At 42.1% G+C, this 20,218-nt stretch overlaps 1 protein-coding gene and 1 pseudogene across 1 annotated transcript in view; both read right to left on the reverse strand.

Annotated features, from left to right (window-relative positions):
- Positions 1-20,218, reverse strand: part of DENND5B (DENN domain containing 5B) — a 226,603-nt gene that overhangs the window by 12,343 nt on the left and 194,042 nt on the right. Inside the window, exons 14-18 of the mRNA XM_028491163.2 lie at positions 8,612-8,740; positions 6,698-6,819; positions 3,837-3,982; positions 2,043-2,161; positions 1,012-1,199 (exon numbers count right to left, since the gene is read on the reverse strand). Of these exons, the coding sequence (XP_028346964.1) occupies positions 1,012-1,199; positions 2,043-2,161; positions 3,837-3,982; positions 6,698-6,819; positions 8,612-8,740 (704 nt within the window). The remainder of the gene's footprint in view (positions 1-1,011; positions 1,200-2,042; positions 2,162-3,836; positions 3,983-6,697; positions 6,820-8,611; positions 8,741-20,218) is intronic.
- On the reverse strand, positions 9,984-11,656 carry LOC102977475 (glucose-6-phosphate 1-dehydrogenase-like; annotated as a pseudogene).

The following is a 20,218-nucleotide window of genomic DNA, read 5'->3' on the forward strand; positions in this document are numbered from 1 at the left end:
AAAAAAAAAAAAAAAAAAAAAAAAAGACCCTTTTTCTAAATAAAGTAACTTTTACAGATCCCAGGGATTAAAATCTGATACCCCTTGGAGACATTATTCAGCCTATTAAAGACCACATTAGTATAAATTAGAAGTTTACTGTACTATTCAAAATGGCATATGAACATAGTATCCTATCCACAGAATTCACTTTTTTATAGTATTTTGTTTTATCACTTCTACAGGAAGTTGGGGGTGGGGTAGGGAGAGGAATTTTTAGAATTCCTCTTAGAAAAAGGGGCTCTGGATAACTAGATGTGGGAGTACTGTAACATGTAACTGTCCTTATTCCTCCTTTAAGTTTCAGGCAAGACATTATTTATTCATACTTCCAAAGCTTAATTAAAACAGAAGCATGCAGTTTTTGTTGGATTTTAACATCTAAATTCTTCAGGCTTTTAATTATTTGTTAATGTCCTGCTTTATTTTTCCCCCATTTTTCTCTCCCCATTCTTTTTTTTTTTAAATTAATTTACTTTATTTTATTGGCCTCCTTGGGTCTTTGTTGCTGCACGTGGGCTTTCTCTAGTTGTGGCGAGCGGGGGCTACTCTTCGTTGCGGTACGCAGGCTTCTCATTGTGGTGGCTTCTCTTGTTGCAGAGCATGGGCTTCAGTAGTTGTGGTGCATGGGCTTCAGTAGTTGCGGCACGTGGGCTCAGCAGTTGTGGCTCATGGGCTCTAAGGCATAGGCTAGGTAGCTGTGGCGCACGGTCTTGGTTGCTCTGCGGCATGTGGGATCTTCCCTGGCCAGGGCTCAAACCCGTGTCCCCTGCATTGGCAGGTGGATTCTTAACCACTGCGCCACCAGGGAAGCCCTCTCTCCCCACTCTTAAAGCCTTTCTCTCAAATTAATTTTCCTCAGCTTTTTTCTTTTCAATCTCCTTACCGTAGTTCATTAATACAACAGTTTTCTATGAAATGGCTACATGATGCCTGCAACATGACACACTGGAAAATAAAAAAACTATTTACTGGTAGTTTTTCCTGTCAGTGAAGTGATGCTTAGTCTCCTGGTCATGGTGGGTGATTTCTGCTGGGGTGGAGTCCGACACTGCTTCACTAGATCCTCATCTGCTGCTGATGTCATCAATTCTCCAATGAGAATTCTCTCCAGGCTTCCATCGTCAATGCCTTTCCCCAGCCACCGCCCGCAAGGGAACCTGGTAGGACAGAAACAAACTTCAGAATCACCAATATCTTACTAGCTTTAATTAGAATTTTTAAATGGCACCATGGGTGAAGCCCATCATTTTAGTGCCTGTGGGTTGCTTTTTTCATTATGAAAAATTTCAAACACATAAAAAAGTAGAAAAGTATAAGAGACACCCATATTCTTATGACTTAAACATAACATTTTGCCATATGCTTCATTTTTATTTTTTGTTAAAAGTATTTTAAAGTAAATTACAAACAACAGGACATTTTACTCCCAAGCATTTTAGTATGAGTCTCTGAAAACTAAAGATATTCTCTCTTATATAAAGAGAATAAATTGTTATCATCAAATTAAAATAATTCTTTAATATTTTCTCATACCTCGTCTGTATTAAAATTCTGGGGTTAGTTTCAACAACAATATCTTCAAACTAGATGTTACTGTGGGAGTTAAGTTACAGGAGAAAAGAGGAGAATATTCTCAAAGAAGAGTGCTGGCTTTGCCCAGGAGCATCTGAAAGAGCCTTTCCTCTTACTGACATTATTTTAAGCTTCTTTTTTGCTTCCTTTTTTTTTTTTATCAGACTTCCACCAATCTTTTTCAACATTTGTGGACTAAGCATTAGCAGCAAACACAATCAGTTTCTTAGAAGTATTTTGGGGACAATTTTGTATTTGGAACAAAATAACACAATTTTATTATGACATAAACAAAAACAAAACAACCCAAAAAACTAAACTAAAATTCAGAAGGCAGCGGGAAAGCTCTGGAATGAAAACAATTCTCAAACCTTTTCTTGACTAAAGAGTCTTAAAAGAAGTCTGAGCTCCCAAGGACATTTACTTACCTGTATGTATGTCCTGTGATTTCGTTTCTGACCATGACACAATCCACTAGCCATTTGGCTAACAGTCCTGAGTTATCGTGACCAATCTGAACAGTAGTCAGCTTCCCCAGGTTCTGGCACTGCAGGGACAGGACCACAGGTTACTCAGTACCTGATCCCTTCCTGCTACCTCTCAGCTTTAGCAGTGGTGCCATGGTTCCATCCAGTTTAACAACTGCAGAGGACCCACTCTGCATAATGTGTTCTGCTGTGCACTAGAGAAAAATATTCACATCTAATAGATCCCTTCTAATGAGACAGGAGACATAGGAACATTAACTATCAAATGAGAGGGACTGCACAATGCCCTAGAGTAGAGATGTAAACAGGTACTTGAAGAACACTGGGGAAAGAACAACGATTTCTAATTGGAGAACCCAGAAACATTGCAGAGTCAGTGATTTGTGCCTATGAAGGATGAGAAGAATCCCAAGGAGTGGGAAAAGGATGCTACTTAGATTTAGTTACAGAGAGGTCAGAGAAACAATTAGAGATACAAGAAATCACCAACATGACTATTTTTCTGCTTCTAATAAAATACTAAGGCAGAACTGACTTCAAACCTCACCTAGAAGTCTTTGAAGCTATTGTTAAAAAGGAAAAAAAAAGCATAGTTATTAGTGTCCTTCCTGACCCTTTGTGGACAAGTACAAAAGAAAGCGATGATAATAGGAATGGTGAAAATAAATGTCAACTAAATTCTGACTTAAATTCTGATAAAAGATCATAGACCCCAACTGACTATGTACGGTTGGGAACATCAGAGCTACGAGTTCTCAAAGCCCTTGACGTCTTTGAATCACAGCTATCTACGTGAGGGAGGATGGCATCTTGAATTAGTGGTGGCAGCAGAGATGGAAAGAAGTAGGCAGATGTGAGAGTCTAGAAACAGCAATGATGGGACTTATAATGCAGTTTATGTTCCGTACCTGGTAGTCAAAGAAAAGCCAAGGATTTTAATCTTTTTTTTTTTTTTTTTTTTTTTGCATCGGCAGGAGGACTCTCAACCACTGCGCCACCAGGGAAGCCCGGATTTTAATCTTTTATATACAGATGGCTGTGACCTCACTAGATAGATAGTGTCAAAATAAGCTCTTGGGCAGTGTTATGACTCTGAGTGGAAACTGCTATTCCTAGACTCCAAGGAACATGAGAACAGGACATTTCAGTTAGCACCACTTCCCTCCTGAAGCAAGAACAGCTGTTTGTCTTCCTCCTGCGTGCCAGGATCAACCAGCATGTGGGCTCAAAAGCATGGGAATACTTCACCAGGTAAGATCTGAAAACTGACTACCAGAGTGAAAGGTATATTTTTGCAAAATCACTTTATAAATATCACCACGTGGTCTGAAAACCAAAAGCATGGATAGCAGCTCCCCTGTCCCTTTGTCTAGGTTCAGGCAGGGTGAATTTACAGTTTGGAAGAGAACCACTGTGGGGAAAGCATTTACTTGAATGTTCTCTACTTGCCAGGTTCCGTGCTAGGCACTGGGAATTATGGAATAGGACCTGGCAAAGCCCCAAAGTGCACCATTATGAGTGGAAAAATAGAGTTTAACAATTAAAATAACAATAAAAATACAAAAATTCATGTGTTCAAGACAACTTTAGGTATATAATCCCAAAAATGATCCTGCGTGCTTAATTACTCCTTTATATCATTTGACTCAAGGAAAAATGAAAAAGTGAAACTGGCATCGTTGTGTAGAACTATGTATGACACTTTGTGCTAAGAAAGGTATTAGCTGAACTTACTTCAAAAGTCATTTCGAGGAGATTTTTGGGAATCTGCATTACTCCCGTGTCTCCTAGTTCTCCTGACACACAGATCCAAGGGTTCGATGTGATGATCGCATTGCTCAGCTTTTTGATGGGAATGATCACTGACCTATACGGAATCACTGAAAGAAAAATGCTGAAATTAATACAAAATTACAATAAAATTCTCCTGATAACAAAACAAATATACATTAAGAACTTGGCTGGCTTTCACAGATAATTTGCTTTTTAATGATCTATCAAAATGTACTTGAACAGAAAGATAGATCATAACCTCCCCCAGTCTAGAAAGATGAGTTCTGGTTTCTAAGCCACAAGTCCCAATATTTGTGGTTTCCACACATATACATCACCATGTGTACATGACAGGCTTATCATCACGACTACATTTATAAACAATGTCAGGCATTAGCACCAGAATCTCTGAGGACATAAACAGTGACTGTGCTATATAGTATTTTCATTGTTTTAATGTTTTTATTAATTTTGTTCCAGAATCGAGTATAAATGAGCACGGTTACTGGTATGGTTTCATATAAAAAAAGGTGGTAGATGACTTCTTGGATAGTATCCTCTTGTTGCTGATTTTCTTGGCCAACCCTTAAAAGCACTGCACTTCAGAACTTTCCCATCCCAGTTTTACAGTCCAATATGCAAAGCCAAGAATAATAAACAACAGCACCTCCATTCTGGATGTAATATGAAGTCTATAAACTACAACTTGGAAAGGTGACTCATGTGCAAGAGGTGCCCCAGGGAAAGAATCAGGATATGGAAAGGGATCTGTAAGAAATCTTTCCCCTCTGAAGGCTCTTCAAAAGGCACACCACTAGATGTCACTGTCCTATCACCATCCTTTGCTCAAATGTGGAAACCACGCGGGCATTACACATAACCTCCATTTCCTTTAAAAAATGGGGATGGCTCAAACACATTAGCATATTTTTATCCCTCAGAGCCATACTTTTTTTTTTTTTTTTAAAGCAGGGTAGAATCAATATTTTGGTTGGTATTCTCAGGATTTCTGTTCATTCAGCCACAGGAGAGCTAATAGAAAGCCCTCCTTGAAAGAACTACACGTAGAATTAAAAACATTTACTGGACAAGAGGCTCAGATACAGCCTCACAATAGGAGCGCATGCTTCAATGTGCTCTTAGATGAGCAAAATGAATGGGATAAATGGTTCATTTCCCTAACTTTACATAGACGACTTTCTGTTGGGTGAATAACCTCCCTTTCTGTCCTTTTATTTTGGCTGAAGGAAAGGAAAATGTCAGAGGGAAGGCCATGACAGAGGGAAGGCCATACTTTCATGGTTTAGTAATCATGAGACTCAAATGATTTTTGAAACTGAAAGCAGAAGAGGTCAGTGCAAGATGTTATTTTAGGCCCCAGAGGCTACTTTCATTTCTTTCACTGACAGGATTAGAAAAGCTACCGAAAAAGGCCTGTTTAAGGTCAGCAGTTCTGTGGCTGCAAAGGGCTCACAGATGCACAACAATGATTTCATAAAGTAGAAAAAGAGCAATATTATTAAACTCAGAATATTTATTTCATGAAGTATTTCGATTCCTCTAATTGAAAGAGTTCCTCAGATGAAGAGAAATCTGCATCTATGGGGAGGAACTTAGGATCCTAACTCTCTCTGCTATTTCTTCTCTTTCAAAACTGTATATAACACCTTAGTTTCTAGTAAACTAATAGTAGCTTGAAAGATAATACAGGTTGGCCCAATAACCATTCCAACTCCATTTTCCCCTTGTCTGCCTCTACCAGAGACTCTGAAGGCCAAAACCTACACAGTTGTGCCCAGTGAAATATTGGTGATATCTATTGAGATTTCTTAGAAAACTATGTTTTTCTGGCACAGATTCTAACCCCTCTTCCTTGGCACTCCTTCCCTCTTTGGGCTGCAGGGTAGACTGAGAACAGCCATTGCTGGAGGCGATTAGCACGCACTGATAACTGTCAAAGAGTCTGGGTCTGTGATAGCACTGTGGACTGCCTACCCCAAGACTTATCACTGTGTAAGAAAATTAAAACAACCGATTTCTTTAAACCACTATTTTCCAAGCTTCTGATACTTGCAGCTGAATAAAACTCCTGATATAAGTAAAAATTCTCCAAAGTAGGGAAGGGGACCCACTGCAACAGAATAAATGCTGTAATTCAGTTTCTCAAAAACACATCTCCAATCATCATTTCCTCCCTCTATAGACCTACAACACCCAGCAAGATCCTGAAGTCTTTCTGAATCTTCAAAGTTTAATGATGTTCAGTTACATAAGTTTATTATCATATACTGATTCTTTGCATTTATGTGTTTCAGGTAAGATATTGGAGTATTTGTTTAATAAAACATTTTTCTTTACATCCATCCCAATTCCTACTGCAGATTGGGTTTCCTGGGAAGCAGACTCTGAGTCAGAAAGTAGCATGCAGAATGTGAGGAAGAAAGCAGGATGGGCTGAGGCAGAAACAGCTCTGATGCTGTGAGTGCTCAGCTGGTCCCACAGTGAGTTCTGGGACAGCCCATGGATCAGGCAGGGATGCTGGCCAGCTCTGGTAGGAGGGATAGCTTCAGGTAAGGTAGTTTTCTTTGGTGAGACACTCCCCACAGGAGCTGACAGCTGAGGGTGGTCTTCCAGCAGCATCTCCGGCTGCGGGGGCATAACCTTCGTTCATAAATGGAGATGGGGTAGGGCGGGGCGGGTGGGTGGATGTCACAGTGTCTGACTCACTGTACTGTGATATGTCTCGTTTTAAAAAATATAAACTCTTATTCCATTAGTCATCTGAGCAACTCTTCACTTAACAGTCAATTCTCCAGACTTACTGATAGTGGTGAACACACTGGTGAAGCAGAAATAGTCCACAGCATTGAGGGAAAGAAGATGGTAAAGAAACTGCTCTCTTTCTTCTTCACAACGTAGAAAAGCATAACGTTTATAAAGCTTCCTAGGAAAGGGTAAGACAAGCACAAAATATTATAGTATATTTTTCATTATGTCTTCCACTAAAAATAAACATCTCCACTTAGACAAACTATGGGTAGAAACTTTAATCCAGAAAGAACAGACAATTCACAAAAATGAACACATATACAGTGAATAATACATTTAAATCTATTTAGTAATTAAAGAAACAACCTGCCGTGAATCCATTTTTTCTCTCAAAGTAATAAAGATTTAAAAGTGATGACCACTGCTGATGGGGGGTGGGGGGTGGCAGTGAATAACAGAAAGTGGAACGAAAATTTCAGAAAAGCAGTTTGTTGGTAATAATTATTTTGAACCAATCATATTTTTTGACTCATTAATTTTACTTTAAGGACTCAGTCCTAGGGATATAATATGAAATGTGGGCAAAGATTTACTCACAAATGTCCACTTGAATATTATTTGTAAAAGTAAAAATGTATCATTGTATACCCATTAAAAATAAAGTTTAGGAAGAGTTTTAACAAAAACAAAACTACTACTCCCAAAAATAATACATAACTTTTTATTAAGCACTTACATTTAAGCATTTTCCAAGTATTTTTAAATTATTAATATATTTAATTCTCGTGACCACGTATGAGGTAAGTCTATCAGCATTCTCCTTTTATAGATGAGGAAAACAGAGATACAGTGAAGTTAAGTATCTTGCCTAAGGCCATTGAAATAGTGAATAGTAAAGGTAGTATTTGAACACAGGCATTCAGATTTCCGAGGCTAAATCCTTATGGTATAGAAAATGTTATGGTATAATATTAAGCCAAAGAAAGATGATGCTGAATTGCAAATATAGTATAATCTTAGCTAAGAGAACATGTACAGAAGTACAGAAGAAAACATGTGAAATACTTAGTAGTCACCTTTATGTAGTAAGATTTTAAATGATTATCATTTTCTTCTTTGTACTTTGGCCACAAAGGGCAAGTGACTTATGGGTGGGGATAAGGTGTAGGGAGAGTAATCAGTTTTAAGAGAACAAGGTCAGGTTCACAGACTGTACTTCGCAACACGAACTCTTTATCAAACCTATTCTTTGGACATTAAGACTCATCCTAAAATGCTCCAGAGAGTGACTTAACCCAACAGTGATATGTACAAACGCAAAATCACAGAAAGAACTGGGTTTCGGTGGCATTCCAACACTGTCATGTTTGAGGTCTCTGTTGAATTCTTTGCATACCTTTGGTCTAGAGAACTCAAAGTCCTCAACCTTCAAGGTAGTTCTACTATACATATTAGCTGGATGATGCATTTCATCCAAGGTTTCTTGATGGGGTAAAGGGAAACTATCAAAACAGTTAACAATTAACTAATATGCACGTGATTGGTTTCCTGGCTCTAAACTACTAAATGCTAAGTATTAGCAAGATTCTCAGAGAAGCCCTTTCCTGTGGACCTTTTTATTTTTTTGCCACTCCTGGTTTTGTTGTGATCTTTACTATATGATATATGGTTTACATAAATTCAACCCATCTTTTGGATGTTACTATCAGCTGTGGGACTATTAGGTTTTGTTCTGAACAGAGTAGCACAATCTGCCCCTTGGCTTTGAAATCTGTACCTTCCCAGATATAATCAAATAGGAGGTCATGACACAGAGTTTCTGAAGCATGTGCCTGTTAGAAAGGAAGAATTCATGTGCAAAGGAGTCAGCAGCTCAGGCTGAAGAAGCCAGCTTGTCAGCCTATGCAATTTATTTTGTAAGCACACAGGTCACAGAAACAGAAATGCCTCAAGAGGCCATCTCTTACTTTGTGAGCAGTTGGTTAGAGAGCAACTGCTTGAGATGCTGGGACAAGAGCTTCTTTTCTAGAGACAATCTTATCCATGCTCGAGCTCGTCCGACATCAGTCTTGATCTCACTCATGTTTTGAATATGCCTAAAGAATAGTAAAACAGCAAAGATGTAAATCCTAAGGCTAACCTTGAACTGGAAAAGAACTGAAGAGTTACAGCACCTTGCACAGAAAAGTTATTTTGTACTTAGAGGAAGCAACAGGCAACACACAATTTATGTTGATTAAACTTCAAGTGTTCCACCTGAATCACAAAATTAGTCCAACATCAGAATTACCATTACAACACGAGCACACAGGCAATATCCTAAGATAAAGCATTTAACACTCATTCACTCTTTCAGGTTTTATTTATTCTTGTTTCAGGCTCATAGATACCTATAAACTGGCACTTGGTTATTCCTGACACTCAGAAAAATAAAAGCAATAAAACAGGCTGAATATTCAAGTTCTTACTCAAAATAATTGTTCTACAGTTGAAGTATCTGCTACAACTTTAATCCACTGAATCATTTTTCAAATTGCCCCGACAACATATGGAAAATATGAAATCGCATTAGAATACAAGCTGTACTATACTAATAAATATAAAATATAAATAAAAATATACTAATAAATTCAAAATTCTTAAAAATTTGAGAGACTTAGGAAATTGTGTGGCCACAAACAAACTGTGTGGTTAACCCCCAAATGAATGTTACATATATGTATATATTAGTATTCTGTGTAGAAGTTGATGCCATACCCAGCAGGACTGAATTTATCTTCCTAATGATTCTCCTCCTAAGGAGAAAGAAGGATTGAGCAGGAAGGACAAGCCTAAGGGACAGGATAATTATAGAACCACTGCAATGACTCGCTGAAAAGTCTTTGTGATTGTGACCCACCATCCCTTCCTTTGATTTTTTTTTTTCATGTACAGAATGACTCATCTCAGCTGTAATAAATATTGCAACAAATATTTTCTCTGATGATTCCAAACATGCAGAGTAAGGAATATCCTCCCAGTAAAACACACACATTCTCTTTTCCGCCCCAGTTTTATTGAGGTATAATTGATACACCGCACTGTATAAGTTTAAGGTGTACAACATAATGATTTGACTTATACAGATCATGAGGCCTATCACTGCCCCTCCCTGTGGCCCCTAACTCCCGGCCTCTGCAAGGAGCCAGGACAGATGAAGAGCCACTCTCCTTCCTTCCACTGGGGCTCAGTCTTGTGGACAGAAGCTGGCTCAGTGGTGGCTGGGGATGGTCACAGCACAACTCTCCAAGGCTTGGTGGTTGAGGAATGTAGCTGGGCCCAAGGCAGCAGTGGCACAGGGTGGCCTAGGCCCGGGGCTGGTAATGTGAGCCTGAAGTTTATGGTCCCGAAGCCCTCCTGAAGTGGGGTCAGACGGTGGGAAGGACAGAGAGACAGGGCCAAGGCGGGTGGGAGTGGGGACCAGGTGCTCAGGGCTCAGAGCTTGTGGGAGTTCACCCCTTGTAGGTCCCCTTATATGGGAAGCCCACTCTCTTCATCAGCTCATCTGCCTCTGTGGGGCCTCAGCTGCTGTAGATGTAGTGCATGGGCTGGGGCTACTCCCGTTCGATCTGGTGCAGCAGCGGTGTGAAGATGCACCAGGCCTGCTGGAGCTCATCACTGCACATAAAGTGCGTCTGGCTCCCACAGAAGATGCCCAGGATGAGGCGCTCATATGCATCTGGGAGCTTCACATTCTCGTATCTGCTGCCATAGGTCAGGTTCAGCACCGACTCCTCATGGTTGAAGAACATGCTGGGCTTCTTGGTCATCATCTTGGTGTACACGGCCTCGTTGGGCTGCACGCGGATCACCAGCTCGCTGCGCTTGCACTGCTGCTGGAAGATGTCACCGGCCACGTCTCGGAACTGCAGAGGCACCTCAGCTTTGTGCTCATTCAGGGCTTTGCCGTAGCGCAAGATGAAGGGCACCCCGTCCCACCTCTCGTTCCCCACGTAGAGGATGACAGCTGCCAAGGTGGCGGTGGTGGAGCCGCGGGGCACCACGGGGTCGTCCAGGTACACTTTGGTGGCCTCACCTTCTCCGTTGGGGTTCCCCACGTACTGGCCCAGGACCACATTGCTCGCCTGCACCTCTGAGATACATTTCAACACCATGACCTTCTCATCACAGACGTCATCTGAGTCGGTGGAGACGGTCTTCTCCATGGCCACCAGACATACTGTCTGCAGGATGTGATTTTGCATCACGTCCCGGATGATCCCAAAGTCATTGAAGTAGCCCCAGCAGCTCTCAGTGCCAAAGGACTCCTTGAAGGTAAGAATGACATAGAACATGTTGCCACGGTTCCAGATGGGGCCGAAGATCCTGTTGGCAAACCTCAGAACCATGAGGTTCTGGACCACCTCCTTGCCCATGTAGTGGTCGATGCGGCAGATTTGGTCCTCGTGAAACAGGGAGGAAATGTGGTTGGAACTCTGCAGCTCCCTCCCAAAGGGCTTCTCCATAATGATACAGTTCCAGACTATCTGGCTCATGCAGGTCTTGTGGATGTTCTTGGTGACAGCCTCATAGACTGTGGGGGGCAAGGCCAGGCAGAAGAGGCGGTCGGCCTACGTACCCTGGTGGAGGGTGTTCATGTGGCTGTTGAGGCGCTCATAGGAGGCCGCATCATCATAATGGCCAGACACACAGGAGTTGCGGGCAAAGAACTCCTCCAGCTTGGGCTTCTCCTCTGGGGTAGCTCTGATGAATAGCTTGCTCCACTTGCATGTACTGGCCGCTGTGAGGTGGGAGAGGGCGTAGCCCATGATGAAGGTATCTTCTGGCAGAAGGCCATCCCAGAATAGCCACCAGATGGTGGCGTAGATCTTCCTCTTGGCCAGGTTGCCGGATGTGCCCAAGATGATGAAGATATGTGTATCAGACTGGTGGAAGGAATCACTTTGGTACAGTTCTTCCCGTAGTATCCCACACACCTGGGTCTGGTTCAGAGCTACCTGCTCTGCCATGATGCTCTCTGTGCCGGTTGCCGGGCCGCGGGTCACCTGTGGTCCCCAGTGCTGCTGTTCCATGTCCTGGATGCCTCGTGGGTGCCCGTGCATCTCCATACCGTTCGCGCAGGTCCACATCCCCGCAGGTCCACATCCCCGCCCCACCCCACCCCTGCAATTTGGCTTTCTCGCCAGCCCTGGGCGGAAGGGCTCCACTTCTGCAGTGTGGTCACGCCCCTCGACCCCATTTGTAGGCGGGTCTTCTGCAGCACCACCCCCTCACCTCCTCGACCCCTGGCCATTGGTCACCTGCTCAGGTCAAACCAGCCCCATTAGGCAGCCTCGTTGTGGCTCTTCCCCCAGCAGGGGCAGGGTGGCTCGGCTGGCTGCTCGGGCTTCGGGTCTGGGGCAGCCTCCCTCGCGTTTGATCAAACACTTGATAAAATGTAAAGCATTATCACATCACACAAGTGAGGCTTAAAAACAAGTCAGAATGAGGAAATAAAAGAAAATTCCGTTGCCGTTTCGTTAACCAACTTCACCTCTAAGAATTTTTTCAGAAATTATGACAGACTTAATTTATCTTTAAAGGGCTAATACCATTACACACAGTCGTGAACGGAGAAAGCTGGTGTCAGGCAAGTCCCACTTAGACCCTGGTTCTGGTGGTGGCGGCAGTGGTGGGCGCTGGATGACCCACACAGGCACCTTCAAAATGAGCCTAGGAAACAGCACTGGCTGTTCCTCAACTACTGACATTGTCCAAATGATGACAGAGTTGACTGAAAGCAACAAGGGGGAAATGCTCAGGTATTTACCACTTAAAGTTCCACGGTATGTACAAGGTCCCCCCATGAGCGCAGTGCCAGGTTAGAGCTCACATGATCCAGGAATACCAAGTTGATCAAAGTGTATCCACCAGAAATCAATCTATATGAGGTTTGGTAAGTACGTATGTTGTATAATTTTTCCCTAAGTATTCTTCCTACTCTAAAACAGTAAAGTCTACTGAAATTAGTTTCATGCTGGTCTTAAGTATCTGGAGACATGATAGGTGAAGAATGTCAAAATGGGAAATAATTATTTGAAAAACAATGTTATGTTAAAGGAAAATGGGAAGGAATGGAATACATAAAGTGAAACCTCTTTTATTCAGGTGGCTATCAGCATTCCCATCATAAAAATGTTTGCACTAATTTTTGTTTATTTGTTTGTTTTTTTGTGTTCTTTTTGGCAGGAAGCATGGGAATCAGGAGATGAGGCCACCAGATTCTTCTCCTCAAGCCCCTTGTTCACTGGCACCAGGGAAGTTACTCTGCCTAAAAGATTGCCTCCTAATGTAATTCCTTTGTCCCAGAATATTCAAAAGCTCACGGGATATAGCCTGAACTGCTCAGGCTTGCATTCAAGGCCCATTACCCCTTGGCCTCAACATATTTTCCTATTAAAAACTTTTATTCCAAGCAGTTAACTTATAAGACTCTGTATTTTATTACCTGAAGTACTTACTCTCTTCTAGCTTCCTTATTTGTTCTATTCATGTTTGAAATCCCAGCTTCTTCTAGAAAGCTTTCCTTGACCATGACAGCCTTCAATGACCTCTCTAATTTATGGAATTCTATAGTCTGATTTGCATTTATTGTGCACTACTACTTTTATCATTTTCTCTTGGTATACATTTTTCTCAGCTTGACAAAAGCTCCCTGAGAATGAGGGGCCCAATACTTCTTACTAGCCTTGAATCCTTCTTTGCTCCGTCTAGGGCCTAGTGTATATAGAAAGCTAAAAAAATTCTGTTGCTTTGTAAATCTATATCTAATTTTATGCTTTAAAACAATTTATATGTGTTGTGTTATTAAACTTTAAATCTATGAAAATTTTTTCTGTGTAGTTATACCATTTGAATCTTTTTAATTGGAATAATTTATTATAGGTAATTACAATGATACTCAGCATAATATTATACAAGTATTACTTCTAAAATAGATCCTGGGGACTTCCCTGGTGGCGCAGTGCTTGGGAGTCTGCCTGCCGATGCAGGGGACACAGGTTTGATCCCTGGTCCGGGAGGATCCCACATGCCGTGGAGCAACTGGGCCCGTGTGCCACAACTACTGAGCCTGTACTCTACAGCCCACAAGCCACAACTACCGAGCCTGCATGCCACAACTACTGAGGCCACGTGCCACAACTACTGAGCCCATGCGCCTCAACTATTGAGGCGCACGTGCTCTAGGGCCCGCATGCTGCAACTACTGAGCCCGCATGCTGCAACTACTGAAGCCCATGTGCCTAGAGCCCATGCTCTGCAACAAGAGAAGCCACTGCAATGAGAAGCCCACGCACTGCAACGAAGAGTAGACGCCACTCGGGGCAACTAGAGAAAGCCCGTGCACAGCAACGAAGACCCAATGCAGCCAAAAATAAAAATTAAAATAAAATAGATCCTGTTAATTCACAGAAAAGCAAACATGGTGTGGTTTAAATAGCTTATTTATTTGTTTCCAACCCTGGTACAAAGCTTTCTAATTTTTATGTATTCTGTCTTATCTGATTGTCACAATAACTAGTGAGAGGGAGAGCATCATTATTTCACTTCAAAAATGAGAAAACTGAGATTCATCGAGACTAAGTAACCCACCCAAGGTCACAGAAATAGTACATATTCTAGAGATGCCACCCATTTTTTACCAATCATTTCTTCCTGGTATTCACATTCTTGGAGAAGCTCTCCTTCTACAGACCCAGAAGAACCAGAAGCAACAACTCCAGGTACCACCATGACAGATGCTCCTTATCCTTCAGCTAGAACTGAATGGATAAGGAGCATCTGCCTGATCTAAGCTGAGCCAATCAGATTTTCTCTCGGAAACTGGAAATTAGTACACTGAAAAACCAAGTTAGTTTTTGTTGAATGCTTAAATAAGGGATGTTAAGGCCAGGGCTTGGGAGAGCATGTTCACAGTGGAGGAGAAGCAGCAGAAGTGGAGGGGAAAGCAGGGACAATTTGCTTCTACTGAGATGGAGAGTAACCTTGGACAAAACTGTTTCCAATCCAGCCACAGTTCTTGTGCTTGGATTCTGCAAAATACCCTTGTGTATCTCCCATAAATCCTCCTTTCTGCTGAAGCTCGTTTGAATGGGCTTCTGTTCCCTAAAACTGAATGATTCCTAAGAGTGGCAGCAACTAAATTTGAATCCACATTTCCTGAGTCCAAAACTGGTGCTTATTTCACTGTATCACCAATGAAACACAATAGTATTTATTAGAGAGATTAAGCAATTAGCCAATTTTAGTTTGAGCCCATATTCTGTATAGTCATAAAAATTCCTCAAGTATTCCTTCTGAGGGTAACAAAATTAATCGTGACTATATAACTTTAGTGTAGAATAAAGCCAGATGCTCACAGCTCATATGCTCACATTATTTATAAAAAGATAAAGTGAATAGCCAATTTACCCTCAAGTAATTTATTCCCATCGTAAACCAGATATTTCTAGGATTTACTCAGATATCCTGTTCATTTGTTTACCATATTCAGAATATCTATACTTGGATTATAGTACTCACAATCTCCTCGATCATGTAATGTTCTACTACGCCCCTCATTATTAATTGCATTTTGTCATTAAGAATAAGTTGGGGGACTTCCCTGGTGGCACAGTGGTTAGGAATCCACCTGCCAATTCAGGGGACACGGGTTCGAGCCCTGGTCTGGGAAGATCCCACATGCCGCGGAGCAACTAAGCCTGTGTGCCACAACTACTGAGCCTGCACTCTAGAGCCCGAGAACCACAGCTACTGAGCCCATGTGCCTAGAACCTGTGCTCCGCAACAAGAGAAGCCACTGCAATGAGAAGCCCACGCACCGCCATGAAGAGTAGCCCCTGCTCACGGCAACTAGAGAAAGCCCGTGCTAGTTTGAATGGCTAGATGATATATGCACAGCTACTCTGGAAAGAAACTGGTAATAATGGTAACAGCATGGTAATGCTCCTCTTCTATAAGTAGACAACCACTTGTACAATTATTAATATTTACTGTCCCAAGCCTTTCTCTTTGGAAGAAAAGCATCATTCTATAACTGACAGTATGGTGATACTTGGCATCTATGAAGGTCCTGGGGAGTTGTCAGAGGTAACAGGGGACAGCCTGTAGACATGTCTGGACTCATACCAGCTGCTAAGCGATCTGGTACCAAGACACCTGGCAACTCTGAGGACTCAAAGTCTCTACACTGCCAATGTCTTTGCTTCAAGAGAGAAATGTGGGAAACAGGAGGTACTGTCAGGGAGTGCCCCACAGAAAGCGTGAACTCAAGATATCTTTGCTACCTAATCTTTAAAAAACAAGTTTTTAAGTGTCCAGAGTGAAAGAAACTGAAGCTTAGAATATTACTTGGGTGTTTCTCTTTCAGGAAAAGCATCTACATCAACTATCGCGGTAGCAACTAGGGATTACAATGAAGTACTTGCCAAGAACTTGGAAACAGAAATAAGCCCGTGCACTGAGAGTTAAAGTAAACGTATCATGAATAAGAACAACAATACATATAAAGTTATCTTAAAGAGGCAGAATGAAGCAGAGAAAAGGGAGAGAGAACCACGGGCAGTGTTTCTGCAGGGCCTTACTGAGATGACATCAGTCCCCTTAGTATGAGGATCAGTGGCATGGAGCTGGGTGATCAGGCATCCATATCTCTGCTCCTGAGGACAGCAAGCAGACTTCTGATTTTGATCTAGCTTCCAGGCAGAGCCTATCCTTATCAATGAAAGAATATCAAGTCCTCTGGTTAAGGAAATCATAAATAGGTTTAACTGGCTTCCTGTGACCATGCCCTTACCTGGTCAAAGATGACCAGACAAGGGCTTCCCTGGTGGCGCAGTGGTTGCGCGTCCGCCTGCCGATGCAGGGGAACCGGGTTCGCGCCCCGGTCCGGGAGGATGCCACATGCCGCGGAGCGGCTGGGCCCGTGGGCCATGGCCGCTGGGCCTGCGCGTCCGGAGCCTGTGCTCCGTGACGGGAGAGGCCACAACAGAGGGAGGCCTGCATACCAAAAAAAAAAAAAAAGATGACCAGACAAGAGTGGACAGATGACCCAAGTCCAGCCTATTAATTTTCCATCTCTCTTAGGTATCTGAGGTAAGTCTCTTGGTTAGTAGGAGTATCTTAGAGTCTGATGACGTTTTGGTTTACTAATGATTTGGCTTCTGATCTCATAAAGCTGAAGACTTTAGCACAAGGTCTATGAAGACCTTATGGCTACGCATGCCATAAGAAACTGGAAGGTCACACATATTAGGATGGCTACTGTCAAAAAGAACAGAAAGTGGGCTTCCCTGGTGGCACAGTGGTTGAGAGTCCGCCTGCCGATGCAGGGGACACGGGTTCGTGCCCCGGTCCGGGAAGATCCCACATGCCGCGGAGCGGATAGGCCCGTGAGCCATGGCCGCTGAGCCTGTGCATCCGGAGCCTGTGCTCCGCACGGGAGAGGTCACAACAGTGAGAGGCCCGCGTACCGCTAAAAAAAAAAAAAGGAAGAAAAGAAAAAGAACAGAAAGTAAAAGATGTTGGTAAGGATGTGGAGAAATGGGAACAGTTGGGCATTACTTGTGGGAATGTAAAATGGTGGCAGCCACTGTGGAAAACAGTATGTTGGTTTCTCAAAAAGTTAAACATAAAATTACTGTATGATCAAGCAATTCCATTTTTGGGTACATACCCCAAAGAACTAAAAGCAGGAACTCAAACACATATTTGTACACTCACATTCACAGGAGCACTATTCACAACAGCCAAAAGGTGGAAACAACCCAAATGCCCATCGATGAATGAGTGGAATAACAAAATGTGGTGTATACATACACCGCAATACTATTCAGCCTTAAAAAGTAAGGAAGTTCTGATACATGCTGTAACACGGATGAACCACAAAAATACTATGCTAAGTGAAACGAACTAGACACAAAAAGCATGATGCCACTTATATGAGGTACCTAGAATAGTCAAATTCATAGTGACAGGAAATAGAACAGTGGTTACCAGGGGCTTGAGGAGCTATTGTTTAATGGGTACAGAGTTTCAGTGTACAATGACAGTAAGTTCTGGAGATGGATAGTGGTAACGGTTGTACTACTGCAAATGTACTTAATGCCCCTGACTATACACATAAAAATGGTTAAAATGGTAAATTTTATGATATATATATTCTACCCCATTTTTTAAAAAAGCCATAGAAAAATGTTAGTGGTAAAATCTAGGTTGTGGGTACATGGATGCATTCACTATAAAATCTTTTGACTTTGCTGTACGTTTAAAATTTTTAATAATAAAATCTTAGGGGAAAACCCTAGGAAGTCAGCTTGTCTTTTCTTGGCAATGCCTTTCTACCTTACTAGACACCTTTTGAAAGCAATCAACCAGTTAAGTTTTATTAAAAGTATCTATAGTTTGGCTAAAACATCACTTTAGGGTACCCAGGGGTCTCTTTCAGGCAAAGTCTGAAAATTAAAAGCCAAAGTAACCCTTAAGTGAGAAGTCACAGCAAATCAACTTTTTAGTTGAGTATCCTGAACAAATATAGACTAGTCAAGCTTATACTAAATTATATTTAGGGTGATGTGCACCGATACACTACTGCCAACTTGTTTGTGCCCAGTCACACCTGGCATTTTTTCTGATGACATGGCAAAGGCTGAGAACTTGAATCTAGTTAGAAAGAGACATGAACTGTGGCAGGAGACCTTAGTTCTAGTTCCATTTCTGCTGCTAATTGGCTATATATATGGTCTTAGACTTTATCTGCCTGCGCCTGAGTTTCCACATATATAAAAGGAAGAAGCTAAGCAATATGACTTCTCAAGTTTCCTCTATACTCTAAATTTTAAATTGATTAGTAAGAAGTACCTCAGCAATCACCTTTCTAAATCTTCAAAACTGTAACCAATGTAATTCAGTAACAGTTTGGCTATAAGGAGATATATATATATATACACACACACACACACACGTATATATGTTAAACACACACACGTATATATGTTAGATAAACACACACACACACGTATATATGTTAAACACACACACACGTATATATGTTAGATAAACACACACACACATACACATAAGCACACACACACATTCTCTTACCCACACTCAAAGAGATTAAAATATGGCAAATCCTTCATTTAATAAATATTAATTGAGCACCAATTATGCGCCACTCTGTTAACACTAACTTGCAATTCAACAGTTTCACATGTCAGATAGATTCCCTTCTCTCATGAAGTTCATAAGTAGCATTAGAAAAACAAACAAGTCCGGAGCCTGTGCTCCGCAACGGGAGAGGCCACAACAGAGGGAGGCCCGCATACCACAAAAAAAAAAAAAAAAAAAAAACCCGCATACCACAAAAAAAAAAAAAAAAAAAAAAAAAAAAAAAAAAAAAAAAGCAAATAAGTGCTATTATGACAAGAACTAAAATAAGGGAATTTGAGAGCCTGCATGCCACAACTAAGGAGACTGTGAGCCACAACTAAGGAGCCTGACTGCCGCAACTAAGGAGCCCAGCTGCTGCAACTAATACCCAGCGCAACCAAATAAATAAATAAATATATTTTTTAAAAATAGGGGAATTTGAAAGAGAGTGACTGGGTTGCTGCCGTAGACCAGGTGGTCAGGGATGGCTAGTGGGAGGAAGTGACATTTGAACCAAGATGCAAATGACAAGAAGGAGCCTTAGCTGTGGAGATTCTATGGGGGTAGGACTCAGGGAAAAGCTATCAGGTGAAGGGAACGGGTAAAGAAGGCCCCAGGGCAGGAAACAAGTTTGGCATTCTGGAGGAAATAAAGAAGACAGAGTGATAGGAAATAATGCTGCAGTCAGACAGGCGTCAGATCAAGTAGGGCCCTGCCAGTCAGGGTAAGTGATTTGCACTTTATTCTAGGATCACCATATTAGCAGTGAGGAGGATGAACTACAGTAGAGCAAGCACTGAAATATGCGGACCATGATGTAATCCAGGAGAGAAATTTTAGGGGCTTAGACTAGAGAGATCACAGCTCACTGATCTAACATTCAAGAGAAGAGGTGAGCAGCAGTTGTACCAAGAATTATACCCCTGGATAATAAGCTATCTACTCCTGGGACTTCCCTGGTGGTCCAGTGGCTAAGACTCTGTGCTCCCAATGCAGGGGGCCCGGGTTCAATCCTTGGTCAGGGAACTAGATCCCATATGCCAGAACTAAGACTTTGCATGCCACAACTAAAAATCCCACGTGCCGTAACTAAAGATCCCACATGACACAATGAAGATCACTGGTGCCTCAACTAAGACCTGACACAGACAAATAAATTAAAAAAACAACAACAGGGGCTTCTCTGGTGGCGCAGTGGTTAAGAATCCGCCTGCCAACGCAGGGGACATGGGTTTGAGCCCTGGTCCAGGAAGATCCCACATGCCGCGGAGCAGCTAAGCCTGTGCGCCACAACTACTGAGCCTGTGCTCTAGACCCTGCGAGCCACAACTACTGAGCCCGCATGCCACAACTACTGAAGTCTGCGCGCCTAGAGCCCGTGCTCC

The sequence above is a fragment of the Physeter macrocephalus genome, chromosome 6 (assembly GCF_002837175.3).
Source record: "Physeter macrocephalus isolate SW-GA chromosome 6, ASM283717v5, whole genome shotgun sequence".
NCBI classification, from domain to species: domain Eukaryota; kingdom Metazoa; phylum Chordata; class Mammalia; order Artiodactyla; family Physeteridae; genus Physeter; species Physeter macrocephalus.